The sequence below is a fragment of the Crocodylus siamensis genome, chromosome 7, assembly GCF_052110815.1.
Source record: "Crocodylus siamensis isolate JL-2025a chromosome 7, ASM5211081v1, whole genome shotgun sequence".
Taxonomy (NCBI): domain Eukaryota; kingdom Metazoa; phylum Chordata; order Crocodylia; family Crocodylidae; genus Crocodylus; species Crocodylus siamensis.
In genome coordinates, this window is record NC_143401.1 from 33,192,589 (window position 1) to 33,215,725 (window position 23,137).

The 23,137-nt window shown below is 47.4% G+C and overlaps 1 protein-coding gene across 1 annotated transcript in view; it reads right to left on the reverse strand.

Annotated features, from left to right (window-relative positions):
* ZCCHC24 (zinc finger CCHC-type containing 24) overlaps positions 1-23,137 on the reverse strand; it is a 201,039-nt gene that overhangs the window by 12,746 nt on the left and 165,156 nt on the right. The window contains exon 3 of the mRNA XM_090057143.1: positions 22,851-23,015. Within this exon, the coding sequence (XP_089913269.1) occupies positions 22,851-23,015 (165 nt within the window). The remainder of the gene's footprint in view (positions 1-22,850; positions 23,016-23,137) is intronic.

Below are 23,137 nucleotides of genomic sequence, written 5' to 3' on the forward strand. Positions count from 1 at the left end.
TGTGGACCAACATCACCAACATAGCTACAAATATCAAGGAAAATAGAAAGTTCTTTTTTATATATATGGGGAGCTGGAGGAAAAGCAACACTGGACCCCCTGCGAAACTAGACGGGGCAACTGACGCCCAGGAAAAAGCGAACTTGCTAAATAGGTACTTTGCATCAGTTTTTCACCAGTTCCATGGGACGGCCCTGCCCACTATGGGTCAGGGAGGCCCAGGTGAGGGAGATTCCTTGCTCTCCATTGAAGCTGACCTCGTGAAGAAACACCTTGACAAGCTGGATACCTTCGAGTCAGCCGGCCCTGATGGGTTATACCTAAGGGTACTCAGGGACCTGGCAAGCATCATAGCTCGGCCCCTGGCACGGATCTTTGAGAGTTTTTGGTGCTCTGGTGAAGTGCCTGATGACTGGAAGAGAACCAATGTTGTGCCTATCTTCAAGAAAGGGAGGAAAGTAGATCTGGCAAACTACAGGCCCATCAGCCTGACCTCTATCCTGGGGAAGGTTTTGGAAAAGATTATCAAGCAGGCCATCCTTAACAGACTAGCTAAAGGCAATATCCTGAAGGATACCCAGCATGGGTTTGTTGCGGGTAGGTCTTGCTTAACCAACCTCATTTCCTTTTATGACCAGGTGACGTATCACCTGTGTCACGCTCCAGCTGGACTCTACCAGCTTTACCCAGCAACAGATGCCGCCAAGCACTCTCCTTACAATCTGGAAAGCCCCTAAGAGACTAAATAAAAAAAAGTTCTGGAACCGCTACGAATCTACCTCTCCCTCTCGCAAACTAACATCAGGGGATAGAACCCACCGGGGCAACATCCGCAACCTGGCTCACGCCTCACACATGGCGACGTGGATGGGATCCTCAACAGAGGGAGACGAAATCCAAGCGGGCTTGAATGCCCACTGCCCATGGGGTTGCGGCCGCCAATCTGTGACGACCCCAGACGATCTTCGGGCCCACATAACCTTCCACCAGGCGGGTGGCTCGCGGGACGCAGAAGTGTCGGGATACCTTTCCTTGACAACCGGGGGGAAGGAATGGGGATTTTCGCTCACCCCCGCCGTGTTCGGCTGCGTGATGGGGAGCCCCACAGTCACATTCCGACCGAGGGGAGAAGAGAGCGCCCTGTCAGCGAGTGAAGGGACTGCAGTCAACATTGCTGTCAAATCTGAGGATTGTCCACCATCTGTCTGCCTTGGAAGCATGACCCGTGAGGCCCCAAGAGGCCATGGTGGCACACTCTGGGCTCGCCAGTCACCACCTGACCGATCCCCTCGTGAATGGGCTATGTTCGGCTTCCTCTTGAACTGTACCGGGCCGATGAAGGAACAACTGCACAGACTAGGGGATGAAGGCCAAGAAGCCTTAGCTGCCACCCTAGGATTCGGCTATTGAGAGTGACTCGTCCAGATCCACTCGAGGCGATGGTGTGTCACGCCAGACAGTACCCGAACACGCACTACGTCCAAGCCGCACTGTTTAATGTTTGAATGTTTAATGTTAATAATTCTTTGCTTGTTTGATGTTAATAATTCTTTGCTTGTTTCTTATAGGTGTTCACCCTAGCGATGAGGTTTCTAGTTAATCTTTTAATTACGTGTAGCATTAGTTGTGTTTGTTTTATACCTTGTTTAATTGATTGAAAAAGAAAGTAAATGAACCTGTTGTTGTAGTCGAGTGCTTGATGGCAAGGGGGCACGTCACGCTCCAGCTGGACTCTGCCAGCTTTACCCAGCAACAGATGCCGCCAAGCACTCTCCTCACAATCTGGAAAGCCCCTATTTGGCTTGCTGCATGGCCATGGCCATGTGCTGGGGAAACCCCGTCACCTGTGGAAAACCCTGCGAACATTTTGGTAGGAAAATGTGACCAATCGGGGTCTTGAAATTGGGCTTGTCATCTGGCCTATAAAAGCTAGGGTTGAGTTTCCGCCCAGCTAGATACCAGAGCAAACACCGCTCAGTAGAGAGAAGCCGGAGCATCCACCGCTCAGTGGGTAGGACTGGCCAGCTTCCCATGGCTTCTCCTGCCTCCGGAGCCATAACATCATTTGTGCACCCACTTGTACTGGTTCGTAACACGCATTGTTCTCATTCTTGATCGTTTTGTTTTTCGTTCTCGGATCCGTCGTTTGTTTTTCGTTCGTTCGTCCCTTATAACCAGGACAGAACTTGCAGCCACATCAACACCGGTGGTGTGTAAGTAAGAGACTAAATAAAAAAATGTTCTGGAACCGCTATGAGTCTACCTCTCCCTCTCGCAAACTAACATCAGGGGATAGAACCCACCGGGGCAACAGCTGCAACCTGGCTCGCGCCCCGCACAACCTGGACAAGGGGGAAGAGATCAACGTTGTATACCTCAACTTTAAAAAAGCCTTCCATCTGGTACCCTAAGATCACCTCTTGGCTAAACTGGCTAACTGTGGTCTTGACATCACCACGATCTGCTGGCTGGGGAACTGGCTCCATGGTAGGACCCAGAGGGTGGTGGTCAATGGAAGCAAATCGTCTTGGTGCCCTGTGACCAGTGGGGTCCCACAAGGCTCTGTCCTAGGGCCTATACTGTTTAACATCTTCATCGATGATGTGGACAGTGGTGTCAGAAGTGGACTGGCCAAGTTCGCAGACGACACGAAACTTTGGGGTAAATCATCCACACCTGAGGAGAGGAGGGTGATCCAGGCAGATCTGGACAGACTCATGAAATGGGCAGATGAGAACCTGATGGTGTTCAACACTGAAAAATGCAAAGTTCTCCACCTTGGGAGGAAAAACCTGCAGCATACTTATAGGCTTGCCAGTGCTACACTGGCTAGCACTACAGATGAAGGGGACTTGGGGGTTATGGTTGACCACAAGATGAACATGAGCCTTCTCAAGCAGATCCCAGGATATCATTCTCTCCCTGTACTTGGCCTTGGTGCATCCTGTTTTGGGCTCCACATTTCAAAAAGGATGTGGAGAAGCTTGAGAGGGTGCAGAGGAGAGCCACATGCATGATCAGAGGTCAGGAAAACAGACCTTATGATGAGAGGCTGAGAGCAATGGAGGTCTTTAGCCTGGAAAAGCACAGGCTCAGGGGTGATCTGGTGGCCGCCTATAAGTTTATCAGGGGTGCTCATCAGGATCTGGAGGAACGTCTGTTCACCAGAGCCCCCCAAGGGATGACAAGATCAAACGGTCACAAACTCCACTGTGACCAATTCAGGCTGGACATAAGAAAGAACTTCTTCACTGTCTGACCCCCCAAGGTTTTGAATAGACTGCCGCCGGAGGCGGTTCAAGCACCCACTTTGAACACCTTCAAGACACATTTGGATGCTTATCTTGCTGGGATCCTATGGTCCCTGCTGACTTCCTGCCCCTGGGGCAGAGGGCTGGACTTGATGATCTTCTGGGGTCCTTTCCAGCCCAAATGTCTATGAAATCATCAATGGGGCCTACTTACTTACTAGGACAAAAGGTATGGCTGTCAACAGAACACCTCTGCACCCATTGGCCCTCATAGAAACTAGATCACAGGTATATCAGCCACTTCTGTATTACCTGACCTCTGAATTTTAGCTCCCCGCAACACTGAAAATCCATCTTGTTTTTCACATGTTCCTGTTTAAGCCCTGCACAGAAAACTTGCTCTCCCAATGGCCTCAGCCGCCTCCACCACTGGCAATGGTTCAGGGTCAAGAAGAATACTTAGTCGATGGGATTCTAAACTCAAGAATTAAGTGAATACAATGATATAATTTTGTGGATTGTGAGGATTATGGGCCAGAGGAATGCAAGCAGGAGCCTATGGAATGTCATGCCCCTGTCCTAGTAAAAAAACCCATAAGGACCAACCAGGATCAGTGCCCCCTGAAAGGGGTTCTTGAGCAGGTGATGGTGGTTGTAATGTTAGACTGTGGCCTTGAACCTGGGGCTGTAGCCTACCTGCTCCCTCCTGTCTGCCATCTCCTCAACAGAGTATTGGGATGGACACAGGCAGCCAGAACCCTTCATCTGGGCCTAACCACATGCCTGCTCTCTGCCCCTAGAGTGGCCAGCCAAGGTCAACTGATCCCTCACCCCTTCCAATATAAACCCCAGACCCAGAAGAGGAAGTGTCCAAGCAGCATGTTTTACCTCTGTATCTAGGCTGTTGCACCCTTGGCCTGTGCTGCTACTGGCTTTCTGACATTCTCTCTAGGTATCTGATCCAGCTTGCCCATGGTCCCCGAGTTTGGCCTGACCCTTTGGATTTATGACCCAATTGTAGCTGATTTCCTGGATATCTGATCTGACACATCCCCTGACCCTGTACTCTGCCTGACCCTCTGGATCTTTGACTCAGTTCCCCATGCAGATCTTCTGGCTTCTGATTTCCTTACATACAAACTCGGCATGCTCCTCTTGGACTTTGGCTGCTTCTCTTGATGCTGAAGTGAGCCCCAGACCTGGCCATCTATGACCCAGAGTGACAAAAGTCATTTTCCTCTGTCTGACTGCCAATGAGCCCTGGTTTAGATGAAATTCTCTGTTTTTACCATGGCATTGATCACCTGGTCCATGCCTCAGAGTTTAGGCAGAGACAGTTTCCTGCTATAGAATGCAAATAAAACACTAAGCTCAATACTTTGCACTTTGGTCTTCACCCTGCCTTCCTTCTCACCATGGAACAATAACCATCTTTTCCTAAGCTCACTGCTGTCTTCTGATCCACACCAAATTTGCCCAGAGCTGTTCACTTACAATGTTGAAAATGTCTTCTCTTGTAGCTGTGTCTTTAATTGACACTAACTCTACAAGCTCCTCTGTCAGATTCGTATCTTGATTGACACCCAGAACAAACACATCTCACTGTGCTGTCACTCACATCTGTGCTTATATCGATTCCTGTTGAAAAAGAAGCATATGCCTTTGCTTCATTTCAGAGTTGACTCTGCAAATTATCTGGTAAGTCACAGATAATTCTACTGGATTGTCTGTTGGACTTTTTGAGAGGCTGATATTTGTAAAAGCTTGAAGTTTCTCTGGGCACTCACTGTCTGAAGCCTTTATCACACACTTCTTCAAGAACTCTCCCTTAGCAAAGGGCTTTGCAGGACTTAGGAAAAAGGACAAAGCTAACTCTCACTGCTCAGTCACTTATGTGATGCACTTGTGTATAGACAGATGGGTTTTTTTTCAACAACTGTTCTAATTCACTCAGTTTGTATTCATGTAACTTCCCAGTAAATCTCTCATACTTGATGCCATGACATGATTCATAATGTCTCTAAGTGTTTTGCTTCTTGGAAATAGGCACTGCTTGCCTACAAATCAAATATACAGGCTCTCCATTTGTTTCTGTGAAGGCATATGAGGAGCACTATATGAGGACCCTTAGATGAGGGCCTCTTGACGCAGTCACAGCACAATTCCTCACATAACTATGAAAGAGCACCATGGAGCTAGTTTTGGATTTTAAACCATGTAATACAATGCGGATTTTAGTTTTGTTATCTACCATATACACCTGAACCAAGATGACTCTGAATTTAAGATGACACTGCAATAATTAAAATCTACATACGGAAAATTTAAAATTTGTTATAATTTTCCATGTATAGAATCTAATTATTGGGAGGGTCATCTTAAATTCATCCCCTCCCCTCTATTGCTGTGATGGGGAAAACAGTGGGGGAGATCATGTGTGTTACCTCTCAGCTCCATGTTCTTGGGGACCCCTGACACAGGACGCAGACTGTCTGACTCACAAAAAATCCCCCCCCCACCTAAACAGAAACTGATTAAGCACAGTGACAGACAAACCTAAAACCCTCCAGATAAGGGTGACAAAAATGAAACAACTGCCCTAGGTCTCATTTGCATCTGAGATGGAACCAGATGACCATTCATTTACATGAGAAATGGAGAACAGAAAGCCTGAAGCAGAGACTGCAGTGAATTCTGGGAGCAGGGGAGCACTGCATGATGGGGAATCTGTGCTCCAAATGCTAATCAACCCACACACCCAGCTCAGCATTTATCAGACTAAAGGACTTTTCCTCCCCCGCCACACACACTTCTAAGCAGAAGTAAGTTTAATAGGTATCTTGGGCCGTACATTCCCCGGTCCCACTATGGGAGGCCTATGTAAACTAAATCGGCTAAAACTCGGTTGCCAGGTTAAGGAATGCTGAGGCAATAGACCGAGTCAGAGGGGGCATGGGCAACATTTGAACAATGGTACAGGGTTCATCACAGCGTCCAGCCCGTTGGAGCCCTGTCCACAAGTGTCATCATACTTTTCCCAGGACGACTGGTGGAAGTCCTCTCCACAACAGGTTATGAACATTCCCATAATTGCCTTAAGTCTGTTAAAAGACTACAGTAAGATCTGGAAAAGTCATGCTAAGCTGAGGCTTGTTCACAGCAAGTAAAAATCCAAAACCCTAATGCTGCAAGCTATCTTTTGTTTCTGATGACACCAGGAGATACCCCATCAGTATATCTGCTATCCATAGGAATGTCAAGCTGGCTCCTAAGTATGTGTTTCCTGAGTATCAATCGGTTTCCCGAGATGTTTCAATCAGATAACTCTTTGTCAACAGAAAAGGCAATTCGATTTATACTATTGAGAATGCTTGAAAGAAGCTGAACTGAGAGTATAAAAACCTGTAAAAGAAGCAGCAGTGTGAGTGCTGACACTACCCGCTTTCTTCTGGCGAGGCTGAAGAAGGCAGATCATCTGCCTCCAAGGATCGTGCTGAGAACTTTAACCTGTCAGCTTTGCAACCCGAGTGCCTTGGACTGGTGAGATTCCAGCTCTCTCTCTCTTTTCTCTTCTCGCTCTCGCAGCACAGATTTCTGAACCTGACCTGTATTAGTTAAGCTTGAGCTAAGTTTCCCCAAATACTTAGTGAAACCAGGGTATACTGTGATTGTTTGCGTTTGTTTTTCCTTTGCGTATCTATTACTGCTAGTGCTGTTGTATATTTCATATACTTAGCAATAAATAACTTTTATAGTCAAACTGGTGGTAATTGGGTATGTTTTTCCTTCTTTACTTCTCCTTTCTCACTTGCTGTGCAGCAACGCTTCCTTTACCTAAGCTAAAGATCCCTGTGTAGCCCAAAAATACTGTAGGGTCTGCTCACCAAGACGCTAAAAGATTGGGATGTGCTGAGTTTGAAACACATAAGGGGATCAGCTTGTACAGGCTGATTGACCCAGTTTGGCTCAGTCGTGCCCTAATGAACTGAATGCTGGCCCATGAGGGTGTCATCTGGACACCCAGCCAGATTCAGAGGTATTCTGTTTAAATGTGTGCTTGTGTCTGACTGTAGCTATTGTTGCTCTGATGAACTGATTCTTGGCATATGAGGGTATCAGCCTGTCCATGCAGAGTGGAGGCGAGAGCAGCAGAAGCAAACGGAGCAGCAGCGGGGGCAGCAGCAGCTGATCCCCCTAAGGTAAGTGGGGCAGAGGGACCAACACAGCTGAGCCGGATCTGGAGGGGAAGCCCCCCGGATCCCTCTTAGCTGAGCCGGTAGGGAGCTCCGCGAACAAAGTGCGCAAACAGGGTGGGCTGGGGGGGACTGTCCTCCAAGCCAGGGAGCACCCCCGGGGATATCCCTCGGGGAGGCGCCGGGTGCCCCCAGCGAGGGAGTGCAGGAGGGCAGGATCGCCAGTAGGCACTTCTGGTAAGTCCGGAGCGCCTGATTGGCGGATAGAGCAGAGGCGGGAAATTCAAACCGCAGCCTTTAAAAGCCGCAGTTTGACGTAGCTTCCGGCACTCAGGAGCTGGGAGCAGCGGGGAGAGGAAGGACACAGGCACACGTGTGTCTTACATACACGTGTGCCCCCTTACCTGACCTGGAGCGGAGGTGAGAGCAGCAGAAGCAAACGGAGCAGCAGCGGGGGCAGCAGCAGCTGATCCCCCTAAGGTAAGTGGGGCAAAGGGACCAACGCAGCTGAGCCGGATCCGGAGGGGAAGCCCCCCAGGTTCCCTCTTAGCTGAGCTGGTAGGGAGCCGCGCTCCCGAGCCGCACAAACTGAGTGCGCAAACAGGCGTGGTCTGTAAGAGCGCACCGGCATTTGCGCCGGCGTTCACTTTGGAGGGGGAGCAGGAGGGGCCCAGAGGCCGACTTCTGTTAGCGCGGGCCAGAGGACCCAAACTCAGCTAGAAACTCCTACGATGGTGTCGACACGGAGTGCTACCAGGGCCCCTGCCTTCCCGGGGCTTGTCTGAGGCCTCCACCCAGATGGAGCCCACAGGGGGGCTGGCGTCCCCCAACCCCCTGGCCTGCGGGAGCTTCCCAGCAAGGCCTGGGGGGGCAGGGACTGGAGACCCCTACACCTTTCCTGCAGGTGCCTGCCTTAGGGCCCTGGAGGCGCGGGTGAGGGAGCTTCAGGAGGAGTTTAGCAGGCTGAGGGGAATCAGGGAGGAAGAAGAAGAAATTGACAGCTATTTTTTTTCCCTGCAGGGTTGTACGACCAAGGAGGATGCACCTCAAGATGAGCCCTCCACTGCTAAGTGGCAGACGGTCACCTCCCGTGCCAGGGCTGCTCGCAACACGGCAGTACCAGTTCCTACAGTCCGGCTGGAGAACAGGTACGAAGCTCTGGCAGCCCTGGAGGAGGAAGACAGAGAGGATGAAACCAGGGAGGAGGCAACTCCATGCTCACTGTGTCCCATGCAAGCTGAAGGAGGCAAGAAGGCCAGGAGGCACGCGAGGTATACTGCCTATCTGGAGCAAGGATTCAGGATGTGAAAGGGATGCTCCAGACCGTAATCTAGCCCACTGATTATTACCCCATGGTCCTAGCCCATGTGGGCACTAACGATGCGGCCAGGAGGAGCCCTGATCGCCTGATGGAGGACTACCAAGCTCTGGGGTGCGTGCTTGAAGGAGATGGGTGCACAGGTGTTTTTCTCTTCTATCGTGCCAATGAGTGGACGAGGCAGATGGCATGAAACGCGCATCACGGAGACCAACTGGCAGCTACAGGAATGGTGCTTCCAGGAGGCCTTTGGATTCCTCAGCCACAACCGGCACATCACGATGAGAGACATGCTGGGATGGGATGGTCTTCACCTTTCCCCTAAAGGTAAGCGTGTGTTCTCTTCTAAGTTGGCGGACCTCCTCTGGTGGGTTTTAAACTAGGCTCGTCGAGGGAAGGGGAAGATGAGGGCAGAGGAAGCATCAGACTGCCAGACCAAACAGCACCCACAACTATAGCCCAGCCCAGATCAACGAGCAAAGCGAATAAACAGGTAAGAGATAGGGGCCAGGGTAACGCTGGGACTAGGGGAGTCAGTACACACACCCACAGGAGGCCTCAAATGCCTCTACACAAAAGCTCGTAGTATGGGCAACAAACAGGAGGAACTCACCCTCCTGCTGGCTGACACCAGCCCAGATTACGGAAACATGGTGGGATGCAGCGCACGACTGGGCGGTGAATGTCAAGGGCTATAGGCTGTACAGGAGGGACAGGATAGGAAAGAGAGGTGGGGGTGTGGCGCTCTATATTAAGGAGGAATACACATCCTCGTTAATTAGCAAGGAGTCTGGGGAGGGGCACTCTGAAGTGCTTTGGGTTAGAGTACAAGGCAGTCGAAGGGAAAGGGACTTAACGGTGGGATTCTACTACAGACCTCCCAACCAGGGAGAAGAGCTTGACCAGGAATTCTTGGGTCAGCTCACAGAGGTAGTGAAGGCTAAGGATGTGGTAGTCATGGGGGACCTGAATTTCCCAGACATCTGCTGGTAAGAGCAGTCAGCCAGGTCTGAACGCTCATGTAGGTTCTTGGCCAGAGTGCAGGACCTCCTTCTAACCCAGGAGGTGCACAGCCCCACCAGGGGAGACGCCTTGTTGGACCTAGTGCTGGCCATGGGTGATGACCTGGTGAGGGGGCTGCGGGTGCTCGACCACCTGGGCGACAGCGATCATCGCCTGCTGGAATTCACCATCCAGCACAAGGTGGCAAAGGCATGCAGTAAGGCAGCAGCCCTAGATTTTAGGAGGGCAAACTTCAGCGAGCTAAGGAGGATAGTTGGAGAAGCGCTAAGGTCCCGGAGGGGAGGGGAGCCAGGTGTCCAAGGAGAGTGGTCGCTCCTTAAGGAGACGATCCTCCAAGCCCAAAGGAAGGTAATCCCAACGAGGATCAAAGGGAGCAGGAGAGCACACAAGCCTCCGTGGCTCACCAAAAGCATCCGGGAATGTCTTCTTGCTAAAAAGGAGGGGAAAGAAGGGGTCATCACCAGGGATGACTATTCTGCAGTTGCTCAGGGATGTAGGGGGGTAGTTAGGAAGGCCAAGGCAGAGATGGAACTGGGACTAGCTTCCCAGATTAAGGACAATAAGAAGTCCTTTTTTAAATATGTAGGGGGTAAAAAGAAGGTCCCGGGTAATGTGGGGCCCTTGCAGGACGCGATGGGAAACTTGGTCATCATACCAGACAGCAAAGCTAACATGTTTAACGATTTCTTTGCCTCCGTCTTCCTAAGTAGGGACCAGAACAGCCACCTCCCTGCTGGGCCCCCCTCGGGCCCCGGGGGAGGCACACCTGGGCCACAGGTTAGCGAGGATTTACTTAGGGAGCTTCTGGAGGGGTTGGACATATTCAAGTCAGCCAGCCCAGATGATCTCCACCCTAGAGTTCTAAAGGAACTGGCCGAGGTCATTGCAAGTCCCCTGGCACAACTTTACGAACACTCGTGGTGCTCTGGTGAGGTAGCGGAGGACTGGAAGAGGGCCAATGTGGTTCCCATCTTCAAAAAAGGCAGGAAGGAGGACCCGGGAAACTATAGGCTGGTTAGTCTTACCTTGATCCTAGGCAAGCTGTTCGAGAAAATTATGCTGGCACACATCCAGGAGGGGCCAGTAGGGGACTGCACGCTTAGGGGCAACCAACATGGGTTCATCAGTGGCAGGTCCTGTCAGACCAACCTGGTGGCCTTTTATGATCAGATCACCAGATCATTAGATGCAGGGGTAGCAGTGGATATAGTCTTCCTGGACTTCCAGAAGGCTTTTGACACTGTCTCTTACCCCGTTCTCATTAAGAAACTGGGGGGGCTGTGGTGTAGCCAGAATGACACTGGTGGACCAAATGGGTCGCCAACTGGCTGGTGGGTCGCACCCAGAGGGTGGTAGTGGATGGGTCCTTCTCAACCTGGAAGGACGTGGGCAGTGGGATTCCGCAGGGCTCGGTCCTCAGGCCTGCACTGTTCAACATCTTCATCAGCGATTTGGATGAGGGGATAAAAAGCACCCTGTTAGATATCAGGAGGCGCTACTTCACAGTCAGGGTGGCTAGGGTCTGGAACCAGCTTCCAAGAGAAGTGGTGCAGGCTCCTACCCTGGGGGTGTTTAAGAGGAGGTTAGATGAACATCTTGCTGGGGTCATTTGACTGCCATGGCAGGGGGTTGGACTAGATGATCTGCTCAGGTCCCTTCCGACCCTAGAAACTATGAAACCCGGCCAAGTCAGGCGTGTCACGTTAATCTCTGTGTGTGTGTGTGTATGACTGATTTGGGGACTGGAGGAGCTCAGCCCCACTGAAATTGAGTCCTGCAAGATAGCTCCATTGGGGGTGAGGGCTTGCAAAGGAAGAGATACAGCTCCGTATAGAAACACAAGTTGCACATTAATAGAATTACCAAGACCCTAGCCCTAATAAATGAGCACACCCCAAAGTAGCGGGCAAATCTGGTAACACCAGTCGCCCATGTCCCTTCCCTTCCACAGTGCTGAGCTGTGGGGTGTGTGGCCAGGCCCAGGCAGGATGCTTTGATTAGTGAGGGTTTCCCCACTCAGCAGCCCAGCAGGGAGTTGATAACACAGTGTTTATTACCTCTCACTCAGTGTTTATCAGCCCATTAAGAAAGCAAAAACTTCTCTCATTAGTTCAAGCTCTTCTTAAACAACTTTTTCCAAGGAAGGAATGGAGGGACATTATCAAATACCTGTTGATTAGCTCCAAAAAGCCCTAAGCTGATACTGCGCTGTCCACCTCTGTCCTGTCTCCCACAGCATGGACTGTAGCCAGCATGTGGTATGCTAGCTAATGCTGAAAGGTGCCTGTGTAAGGCAGAGGGGAGGAAAGAGTCCCTGCAAGCAGGGAGTAGTGATGGGGGGTGGGGAAAGCAGGAGGAAGCCAGGCAGACCCTGTTGTATCTGCAGTCTCTGCTGGAGCTGCATCCAGGGAGCAGAGGGGAGGGGCCAGTCCAGCTCTCTGGAGCCCTGCCCAGTCCAGAGAACAAGCTGGGATGCTGGGGGAGTCTGATTTAACTTAAACCAGGAGGGGCCTGGGACAGACATTGCATAAACCGGTTTGACCCGAATCAGCTAAATCAGATAGTACATTCAACCAGGTTTATCTCAAACCAGTTTCAATCATTTTCAAATTGGTTTATGTGCACTGAACATCTGTTCTGTTACAGGTTTAAACCAGTTTTTGATCACTTAAACTGGTTTATGTGTAATGTCTGTCCCTAGCCATTATGTTTGTACAGTGTCTTGTATGGTACATTCTGACTTGACTGTAGTCTTTTGGGGTTACCACATATAAATGTTACTAAAGGAAGGCTTCTCTTTGTCAAGGTTAGGTGGTGTTCTGTGAAGCAGAAAGAGAGACATGCACACTGTGCTCTCTCCATGTTACCTTTATTTTTGTTTGTGCTTCTTGCTGAAGTCATTCATGAAATCTGCTATTTGCATATGGAAAACTACTCACAAGTAAGCTTTTAAGTCATACGTTAGTATTATTCTGATGAAGTGTGGCTATTATGGTGTTTGTGCCCCAGTGTGTTCCCAGTAGCCCTAACAACTGCAGAATAACAGAATGTTTGTGTTACCGTGATCTCATTGTTTCTCTTGATAACTGTAGAATCAAAGGACTATATTAAGATCAGCAAAGGGGTTCTAGCTTAAAGGGGCAATCTGATTTTTACCTTTTCCTGCTTACTGGGTTTCTTTTTGGTCAGGATAAAGCTGTTTACTGACAAACAACCTCACTTCAATCTTTGTGCATTTAGATAGAGTGCAAAGCTATCCTCAATGACACAATTACCATTTTTGGTGGCCAACACAAGTAGTGCATTTCTGGCAGAACTTCATTTATGCAGTAAAATGTTTTAAGTCCAAGGCAGTAAATTCCTGACACCTGGAAGAAAATGGTATCCAACGGGACAAGTCAGTTACCAGCTGGCTGATTCTGCACCAATGCAAGAGCTGTCATCACAGACAGCAATGGAACCAGCCAGAAGGTTAAAGAAGCAGCTTGACAGGAGGCCAACCAGGAAGCAACCATAGTCACAGATGCTGCTGCTGCAGGGTAGGGAAAGAAAATGAACATTCAAAGCTTGGCATCTGGACTGTGATGCTGCCAAGAATGCAAAGTCAATGGCTATGGGGACTGGCCCCATTGCTGGAGCACTATGGTAAAGAGCCAAACCACTAGCAAAAATAAGAAGGCAGGTTCAAGTGCCCATTGGAAATTTGCTCTCTCACCACATAGTTATCCAGAAAGGAAATATCATTTACAACATTTAGTGATAGCCCAAAAAATGCCCTGGGAAAGCCTCAGAATGGGATTCATCAGGGTAAAACACTGCATTACTCTTCTCTTGGTTAAATCTGGGGATAAACAAAGTTCTAATTCTGTCCCATATTCTAGCTTTTCTGTGATGTTCTATAGAGATCTCAGTGGAATAGTATGGAATAAGGGCAACCTGGTGGTAGCAGAGGAGCTGGAGTGGAGGATCAGCAGGGAAATGATTAAGGAATGAAAATGCAAAGGTATGTGGAACGTCTTGCCAAGCAAAGAAGCACCAGCTTTGACAGGGTTCAGCACTGGTCACAGTAAACAAGACTGCATATTCCAATTTGTTGTTTGGTGCGTATTAGCAACCCCAATTGTTAGGATGCTTAACAATTTCTATTACATAAATTCTTCCATCTTTTCCACCCCCCACAAACTGAGCATTATTTGTAGCTACACAGTTAAATATATCTACACATGTTAAGTGTATCTACACATGTTAATACACAGTTAAGTGTATCTGCACATGTGACGGGCTGGCTGGCAGTGACCTAGCCCAGAGGTTTTGAAAGGGCAAGATGATTGGACGACTTGGGTTTCCCTTTCCGCACCAATCTGGTAATGATTTGGCCCAGGGGTTTTGAAGGGGGAAAAGATGATTGGAGGACTTGGGATTCCCTTTCCGCCCCAGAGACTCACCCCCCTGTGTCCTGATTGGCCCCCTGGGGGATAAAAGAGGCAACGTGGGCTGACTCAGGGGAGAGACCAGTGAGGGACAACACGGAAGGGGATTCACAGAGCTGGCAAGGGCTGAGCTGGCAGAGCAGGAGCAGTGCCCTGGAAGAGCCTGAAAGAGCAGGACCTGCAGGCAGCAGTGGGACCCTCAGCATTGTGGCATGTGGCTGGCAGAAGCTCCCCACTGGGCTCCAGGATCCCCTACGAGAGGCTGCAGCCAGCAGGAGAGGCTTCCCCGCTCCAGCAAGGATCTGAGCAGCGACCTGTGGGGTTCCCAGCTCTGCTTCCAGCTCCTCCAATCAGAGGAAGGCAGCTTGACATGAGCCGGGGCTCCGGGAAGGTCAAGACCCCTAGCAGACTGGAGCAGTGCTACTAGTGGTGGCTGTGTGGCAGTGTTCCTGTTTACCATGTGGGAGATTGGGGTTCAAGCCCTAGCAGGGTTGACTTGGGTGAGATAATAAGAAGCTAATCTTACTGCAGTGGAAAGGGGCCATTGTCTTTTCCCCCCTCCAGGTACCAAGGCCCTATGTTTCCTTGTCATTTGACATTTTGCATCTTGTGCCCTTTTATATTTCACCAACCCATATTGCTTGTTCTGCTGCTTGTGTTTTATATTTTGTTAACCCTGTTTTTGTCAATGATTATAAGCGTCTAACCTTTGTTGAATCCTGCCCCCTTGGGGCATTGTAGTGTCCACTATACCCTCTGATTTATGCCTGTTATGTTCCCAGTATTAAAAGGTATATGGTTAAGTCCCCATTGGTGGTCTGGCTCTGCTCTATAGGGGAGGAGAGTCCCTACACCTTCCACAGTGCTTGTGCACCTGCTTTGATCCCTTCGATTGGAGAGGGGGTACCTCTTGGAGTACTGCCTGGGTTACACACAATAGTAAAACTATTGAAATGTCTTTTCCTGCCTAAAGAGATCAAAAACTAATTCTGAAAGAGAATTTGCAGAATAACATTGCAACAATAAATGGAGACAGTCTGTGGGGAAAACTGGCATCGGGCAATTCTTCTGGAACAAAATGGGCTTTAAGGAATGAAGGATTGCTGGTTGTCCTGTGGCTACTCCAAAAGGAATAAAAAAGGAATCCTCAGAGAACTAAATGATAAAATTTTGCATGCTTTTTCCTGGCTAGCCAGATACCTTTATATGTACTTGAGTAGCTATCTTGACTTAGTCTGTGTTACTACATCTTCATTAGAAAAGTGACCTGGGCTACCTAGATGAAAGCTAGCATAGGCACAGTTAGCATGGTGCAGTTGTACCTCCTGACTTCAATGTACATGTACCCTGAGAGGTGGTGAAGACTTCATGAAGCAAGCAGAAGAATTACAGGAAATGGCCTAACAGTGATGGATTGAGGGACCATAATAGCAAGAGTGGAAGTTGAGATACTTGGTTTGAATAAGAGCTAGTAGGGAATCAAGAATGGTGTTTGAAAGAGCGCACACGAGAGATAATTTGGCTAATTTGTAGTTTTTTCATTTTTTTTAAATGCAAGAAAACGGTAACGTGTGTTTGGTCCCAAATTTAAGGCATGCGATCCTACTCCACATAGCATTAGTCAATAAAAACTGTTAACTTATCCACTTTTGTTACATGTCTTCCTCTAGTGTTTCATGGCTAAAACAATGTAGAAAAGGATCATATTTAAGCACTTTAGAGGGATTTGGTCATTACTGTTTTGTTCTACTTCTAATCTTGTGAATCTGTAGTATTGACTAACTGTAACCAACCTTCATATCTGTATGTATGATACTTTGGTTGCTGGCAGATGTAAAGGCAGTTGTGTGATTGGGGTCTGAGGAATTTTATGTCCCATTTCCTAAAATGTGCAATGTTCAAGGTACGTCATGTTATTCAGAGAATGGGGCATAAAATTCCTCAAAACCCAACTGCATAACTGCCACTTGCTAACGCAAGAGCCCCATGTAAGGAACCTGGGGCATATGCAGCTGGGGGGCAGAAAGCTCCCCATTTCCCAGTTGCACTTGCTCTGCACATGGAGGCAACAACTGGGGAGCCAGGAGCTCCCCACTCTCCAGGTGTCACTTCCACATTTGACCAGGAACTTAAAAACTGGGTGTGTAGCTGGGGCTACCAGCTGCATGCCTGCTTTTTAAAGGTCCATTAAAAAGTGAGCATGGCAGCAGGGAGGCCTGGTTGTACACCCATCTACTTTTCTAAGTTCCTTGGGCAGCATAAATGCAATATCAGAAAGATACCAGATCAGGGACTGCCCAGTAGGGCTGTTGGAAATTTGGCTGGGTGTTTCACTTTGAAGCTGTTTCGACGTATTTCGGGCTCAAAACAGCAAAATCGAAATGAAACAAAAGGCTTTGAAACAGCTTTGAAATGAAACGAGGGCACTCAAAACATTTCATAGACATTAGGGCTGGAAGGGACCTCGGGAGATCATTGAGTCCAGATGATGTTTAGAAAGTTTCAAAACATTTTGAGTTTCGAAGCCAGGCTTACTTGGCTTTAGCTCTGGTCCCAGGTGGCAGTGGCAGCCTCCTCTCATTTGGTGCACAGATTTAGGGGCCCATACCCCCAGGAGGGCTGTGGGGCTGTGCCAGATTCCTCCTAGGGGTGCGGGCCCCCAGATCTGTGTTTGGGATGAGAGGAGGCTGCCACTGCAAGCAAGTATCATGAGTTTTGCTTTGAACAGTTTGAGGCACAGTTTCCTAGAATTGGAATTTAGAATTTCTGGAATTTATAAATACATTAATCCCCATCAGGAAGCTCTAGCAAGTAATCAATTGCTCTAAGATAGTGGTTGTCAAACTTTTTTGTACCAGCACCCCTCACTCCTGACCCACTGCCCCTCACCCCTAGGCCCCAGCCCCCCACCGTGTGGGGCAGGGGCTGGGTGCATGGGACAGTGGGGGTTTGTGGGGTATTGGGGGCCCCAAGCAGCCCCTTGCAGGCTGGAACTCTGCCAGCCCGCAAGGGAAAAGCCATGCTTTCACACATTTTTCTCCTTTAAAGGAGAATCCATTTTTGAAAGTCTGTTCGTGACCCTTTCATATGTTCTTGCAACCCACTTTTGGGCTGTGACCCACAGGCTGAGATTAGTTGCTAGAGTTTCCTGATGGGGACTAATGTATTTGTAAATTCCAGAAATTCTAAATTCCAATTCTAGGAAACTGTGCCTCAAACTGTTCAAAGCAAAACTCATGCTACTTGCTGGCAGTGGCAGCCTCCTCTCATCCCAAGCACAGATCTGGGGGCCCGCACCCCTAGGAGGAATCTGGCACAGCCCCACAGCCCTCCTGGAAGCTAGGGACAGTCCTCAAGGAGGACTATACAACAATTTTGGAAAACTGGCTGCATGGTAGGACCCAGAGAGTTCTCATGAAAGGATCTGTGTCGTCCTGGCAAGAAGTGGCCAGTGGTGTCCCTCAGGGGTCTGTGCTTGGAGTGGTGCTTTTCAAAATCTTTATCAATGATTTGGATGTGGGGGTGAAAAGTTCATTGGCCATGTCTGCGGACAACACCAGGTTATGGGGGAGTGTGGCCATGCCAGAAGATAGGTTGCAGATACAGGCAGACCTGGCCAGGCTGGAGAGTTGGGCAGACTGGAACCTGATGAAGTTCAACACTCAGAAATGTAAGGTGCTCCATTTGGGAGCAAACAATCCCCAACATACCTACAGGCTCAGTGGCAACAATTTGACTTGCATCATGGCTGAAAGGGACCTAGGGATAATGATCAACCATCGCATGAACATGAGCTGGCAGCGCAATGCTGCGGCCAGCAGGGCAAACAACACACTGGCATGCATTAACCATTGCAAATCATTCAAAACTAAGAAAGTGATACTCCCACTGTACTCTGCACTGGTGAGACCACAGCTGGAGTACTGCATCCAGATCTGGGTGCTGCATTTCAACAAGGACGTGGAAAAACTTGAAAGGGTCTAGAGAAGAGCCACCCATATGATCAGGGACTTGCAAGACAAGTGATACGAGGAGAGGCTGAGGGACTTGGGCCTCTTCAGCCTACAGAAGAGAAGGCTGAGAGGGGACTCGGTAGTGGTGTACTGCTACATCAGGGGAGTACATCAAGAACTCAGCGAACAGCTGTTCACTAGGGCATCCCTGGGGAAGACCAGAAGCAATGGATACAAACTCCTGGAAGGCCGTTTCAGGCTCCGTTACAGGAAAAACTTCCTCACTGTCAGGATGTCCAGACTGTGGAATAAACTCCCTCCAGTGGTGGTGCAGTCACCTACCCTGGAAGTCTTAAAAAGGAGACTGGACAGTCACCTTGCTGGGGTCACTTGACCCCAGCTGTTTTTCCTGCCTAGTGTAGGGGGACTGGATTTTATGATCTACAAGGTCCCTTCTAGCTCCTTAAAATCTATGAATCTATGAAAAAGCAAACAAACCTTAGGACACTGGACTTGAAACTGAGCTCCAGGAAGGGCCGTCCCTGGTGGGGAGGAGGGGGAAAACCAGGGCGACTGCCCTGGACCCCATACTTTGGGGGGTCCACAGAGCAGGGCCAGCTTTGCATCTGGCCACTTGCTACCCCACCCCCATCCCCTGCTGCCTCTGTGTCCAGGCTCCGCACAAGCTGATTTGTCTTGGGCCCTGCACAAACTGATTTGCCCCAGGCCCCACACCCTGCCACAGTCGTCTTGGGCTCCACATATTTAGTTGGTAACTTGGGGGGGGGTAAGACAGGGGATGGATCATTGCACATGACCTTTTTGCTATTCTCTTTCTAGTGATATGCCAATGAAAGGTTAGAATTTAGATCCAGTAACTTACAGTAGAAAGCTTTGTGAACCTGGGAATGGGGAGATGAACTCTGAGGCAAGCAAAAAGGTTCCTGAAGCAGCCTTTCATGGCTGTCAGTCAATAAAATATATTTTAAAAATTTTCTTTCTTGTTCTACTGTTATTATGTGAATGGACAAGAGCATTACACTCTTCCTTTAAAAAAGCTGTTATGTCTTACTGTTGGAGACAGGGTACTGGATTAGATGGGTCTTTGGTTTACCTGATATAACTATTCTTATGCTCTTATGACAGACTGTTTTTTAATTACAATAAAAGAGCTCATAACTGATCTTTTATTGGTCTTTTGTAAACTCTCTACAGTGGTGTGGGTCAGAGGATTGTCTAGTGGCACAGAATGCTGTGGCACATTAGGTTGCAGGCGATCCATTACACTGCTGTATATCTCTTGCTATAATTCCTAATGAATGGCCTGACAGACCTGAGTGTCTGGACAACAGGCTACCTATATTAGCCATGGAGTAACCAGCATTAGGCTTGGCCAAACAGAGTGGCAGACTCATGAAATTCAAGTCACTTCTCCTTTGCTGATGTCTGAGAGTTCTTATTCTTTGGGGTTGGTCCACCATCAATCTGACTTGCTTTTTAAATGTTACAGTCATTTTTGTTTGGCCTATTGTGCAGATTTTCCTGTTTTCTTCCACTAGATAGTTTAATTTTCTGTTTATCCTTTATAGAGGTCCTTATCACAATACAGCTCCATTTCTTGTCAAGACTCAGCCAAGATGCTGTTGAATAAATCCCCAAGATTCTGTTAAATAATTCCCACTTCTACCATCAATGACAGTTTTCTGCAATATAACAAAATTGCAAACACCTTTTCCCTTGGGGTATCTTGCATGTGCTCCTAACCAGTCATTAAAAAGTAAAATATTAGGGTCTGTCTTCTTCAGATACTTGCTTTCATGCCAAATTTAATGAACTAGTACATCCTAATACTGCTCAAATACTGCCTGTGTGCTTGCCTCATTTCTTAGAATAGGACCAGAAACAGCCTCTCCACTAGAATGTTTGTAATAGAGCTGGTCAAAAATTTTCATTGAAGCAGTTTTGTATTGGAAAATGCAGGTGTAAAATGATGTGCTGTTTGTTTTCTCTGTTTCTCTCTCAGTTTCTCTCTTTTGCTCCATTTTGCTTTAAAATCTTTTATACTTGCAATTTTATTGTGCAAAAAATGGGGAAAAACATGTTGAAACTAAGATGTCCCAGCCTGACACTTGTAATACATAAAGCTTCCATTTAAAAATGACTTTTGGGGTTGAAGTTTACTTTCTTTTTATATATATAAGAGATTAAAAAATAAAAGGGTGCAGAACAAAATGTTCCAATTGACTAAAAATTAGGATTTGAAAAAAAAAATTTTTTTTTAAACAGGATGAAAATAAGTTTTCTGACCAACTCTACTCTATATTAATTCTAGTGCAAAACATTATCCCCCCAACCACATTTTTAGGCTTAGTGTAATAAGAATAATGAAACCCTCCTATGATCAATATTATGGACCCAGCACAAATTTCTTACAAATCATTCTCTGATCTGTTTTTCCTAAAAATGTTCTAAAAAGATACTATGTAAAAAGTTCCAGTATTCTCTAACAAACATTATTGTCCTGTGGTTCATTTCTATTGGGAACTTGTTCCCAGCTGTTGTAGGACAGGGTGCAGTTGCACATTTATTTATTTTTTTTTAAGGAAAATTTTTTATGTTCCAAGTCAAATCAGCCAAATCAATTCCAAATCTGTGAGTCATTCAAGAACCATATTTGGCCCTACTACCTGCAAACATTCTCTACTTCCACATGGGGCTTCAGATGATTCCAAATCATTTGCCAGTCATCCCATGTGCAGGCTCAAGCCTGGAGGCTTGAGGTTCGGATGCCCCCTGAGTTTTGCTTGCCCTCAGTAGGCAAGTTAGGTAACAAGCTAGGGAGAAGTCTCCCATTTCCATAAAGTGGGCGTAAAGCCAAGATCTTCCCACTGGAACAGAACCATTATGAAATGTCATTGATTGGGAACTGTGCGTTGAAGTGCTGTGGCTCCAACAGCAGAGAGTGGTAGTGAGCACCCAGGGCAGTAGACCTCTTAGTAAGGGAGGTGACAGAGAGTGCTTCTATCCATACTTTGTGGGTTCCTGGGGTAGGTGACCTGTCACTGGAGTTTACACCTTCCTACTTTCCCTCTTCCCTTAAACATAGGTTTAATGAATGACAATAGCCTTCGATTAACTGAAGTCTGCAGTGTACCCATCTGACTTGGTGGGAGAGGGACCTGTGCTTTTGGGTTCCCAATGGCTAACAGCACAGTTAAGTAGGGAGTGAGAGCACAGCTAGGCACAAGAAAGCTTACTGATAAAAGGGAAAACTGTGGGGTGGGGAGGGGGAGTATAGTTCTGGTTGCATAATTATAAGGAAGTCCTGTTGTGTGTGTGGGTAGGGAAAGGGGGAAGGAGTAATGCAATATGGGATGCTTGGAGGACTAACCGACCTGTGTCACAGAACTCTGTTTTCCACATATAATGCTGAACTAATTCAAAACAGTACTTTATTTCTTGAATACACTTTTGGATATTTCTAAACAGCTTTAAACCAGTTTAACAAACTGTGTCTGTTCATCCCAGGTTTCAAAAGCACTAAACTAGTTTAACTATTACGTGTGTCCATCTCCGTTTTTGGGATGCTGGGGGCTTAGAAGGTAAACCAGTAGCCAAGATAATACCAGCAACTCTAACCTTGGAATGTATTATAAAGCTCTTTCCTGCTACTTTCCTTTCTTGTGACATTGTTTGCTACTAATGAAATGTGAATTAATTCTTGCTTTGCTCTGTTTAACTGAGACTGGAACAAATATCACATGTAAAGTGCTTTGAAGTGCTTCAAAGGATGAAGTGTAGGGAGGTACACACATCCTGGTGTCACAGGCCCTGGGAAAGGGGGACTGCAGAGCCACCCTGACAGCTCTGCTTCCCCCACCCTGTTTCAAATGTTATATCTATCTGTACCCTAAATGGATATAATGAGTGGGGATCATCTCTTTAATCTTAACAAATGTTCAAATGCATTTCTTTGGAGAAAAGAGAACAATGTAATTTGGGTATAACCCCACTGAAGTCACTTGGGTTAAAAAGGTATGAAACCAGTCTAAATAACAAAACAAGCATCAACATTAGGAGTCTCTTGCTAGTTAACATTCGGTTTTTACTGTAACATCCTAAATTACTAGTGGAAATTGGAATCACACTGTGCTGAGTTTCATACAAAGAAAGATAGTTCTTGCTCTTGGGAAACCTTCATTGAAGAATTATACACCCAATTCAGAGGATATCATAGGCAAGTTGCCTAGAGACTCAGCACGGAGCCTTGTTATATACAAAATGACTGTGGAAACATCCTGATATTTGCTTATACTTGTGCAACAAATCCACAGATCAGCAGTTCCTAATCTGTGGTATGCGTACCATCAGTGGTATTCAGACAACCTGTCAGTGGTAGGTAGTAACAGATTTATTATAATTATTTTATATGCTAAAAATTGCTAGTGGTACTTAAGGTTGTATTGTTTTAAATTGGTGGTGCACAATCTGTCAGAGTTTGGGAACTGCTGCTATAGATAGAGAAATAGAAATTGCATGTTGTTGGTGTTCATTCAAAATTAAATCTTGCAACTGACCAAGCTTTTCTTTGCTCTCTAATGCAGCATCACACTTTGGGCGCCTTCCCGCTTACAAGTCAGACCAGAATTCCCTTGATTTCTTTATCTCTGCAGCTACCCTACCTGTTTGTGAGGATAAACATTGATGTGACACTTGATACATTCTTGTCCCATGTTAGCCCAGGAGTTTCCACTCATCCATTTTCTCTTGCATTTGGGGCATTTGTATTCACCAAAGCAGCGTTTCTTGCCCTGGTATGGAGTCAGGCCTTCTCCCTTTGGACGAGCCTAAATTATAAAAAGGAAAAATGAATACCAAATGAATACATGGGGAAAAGTTTAATAGAAAAAGGACACATTACCCTAACAAATGGTTACTTGATACATGGGATTTGATTTCAACAGAACTG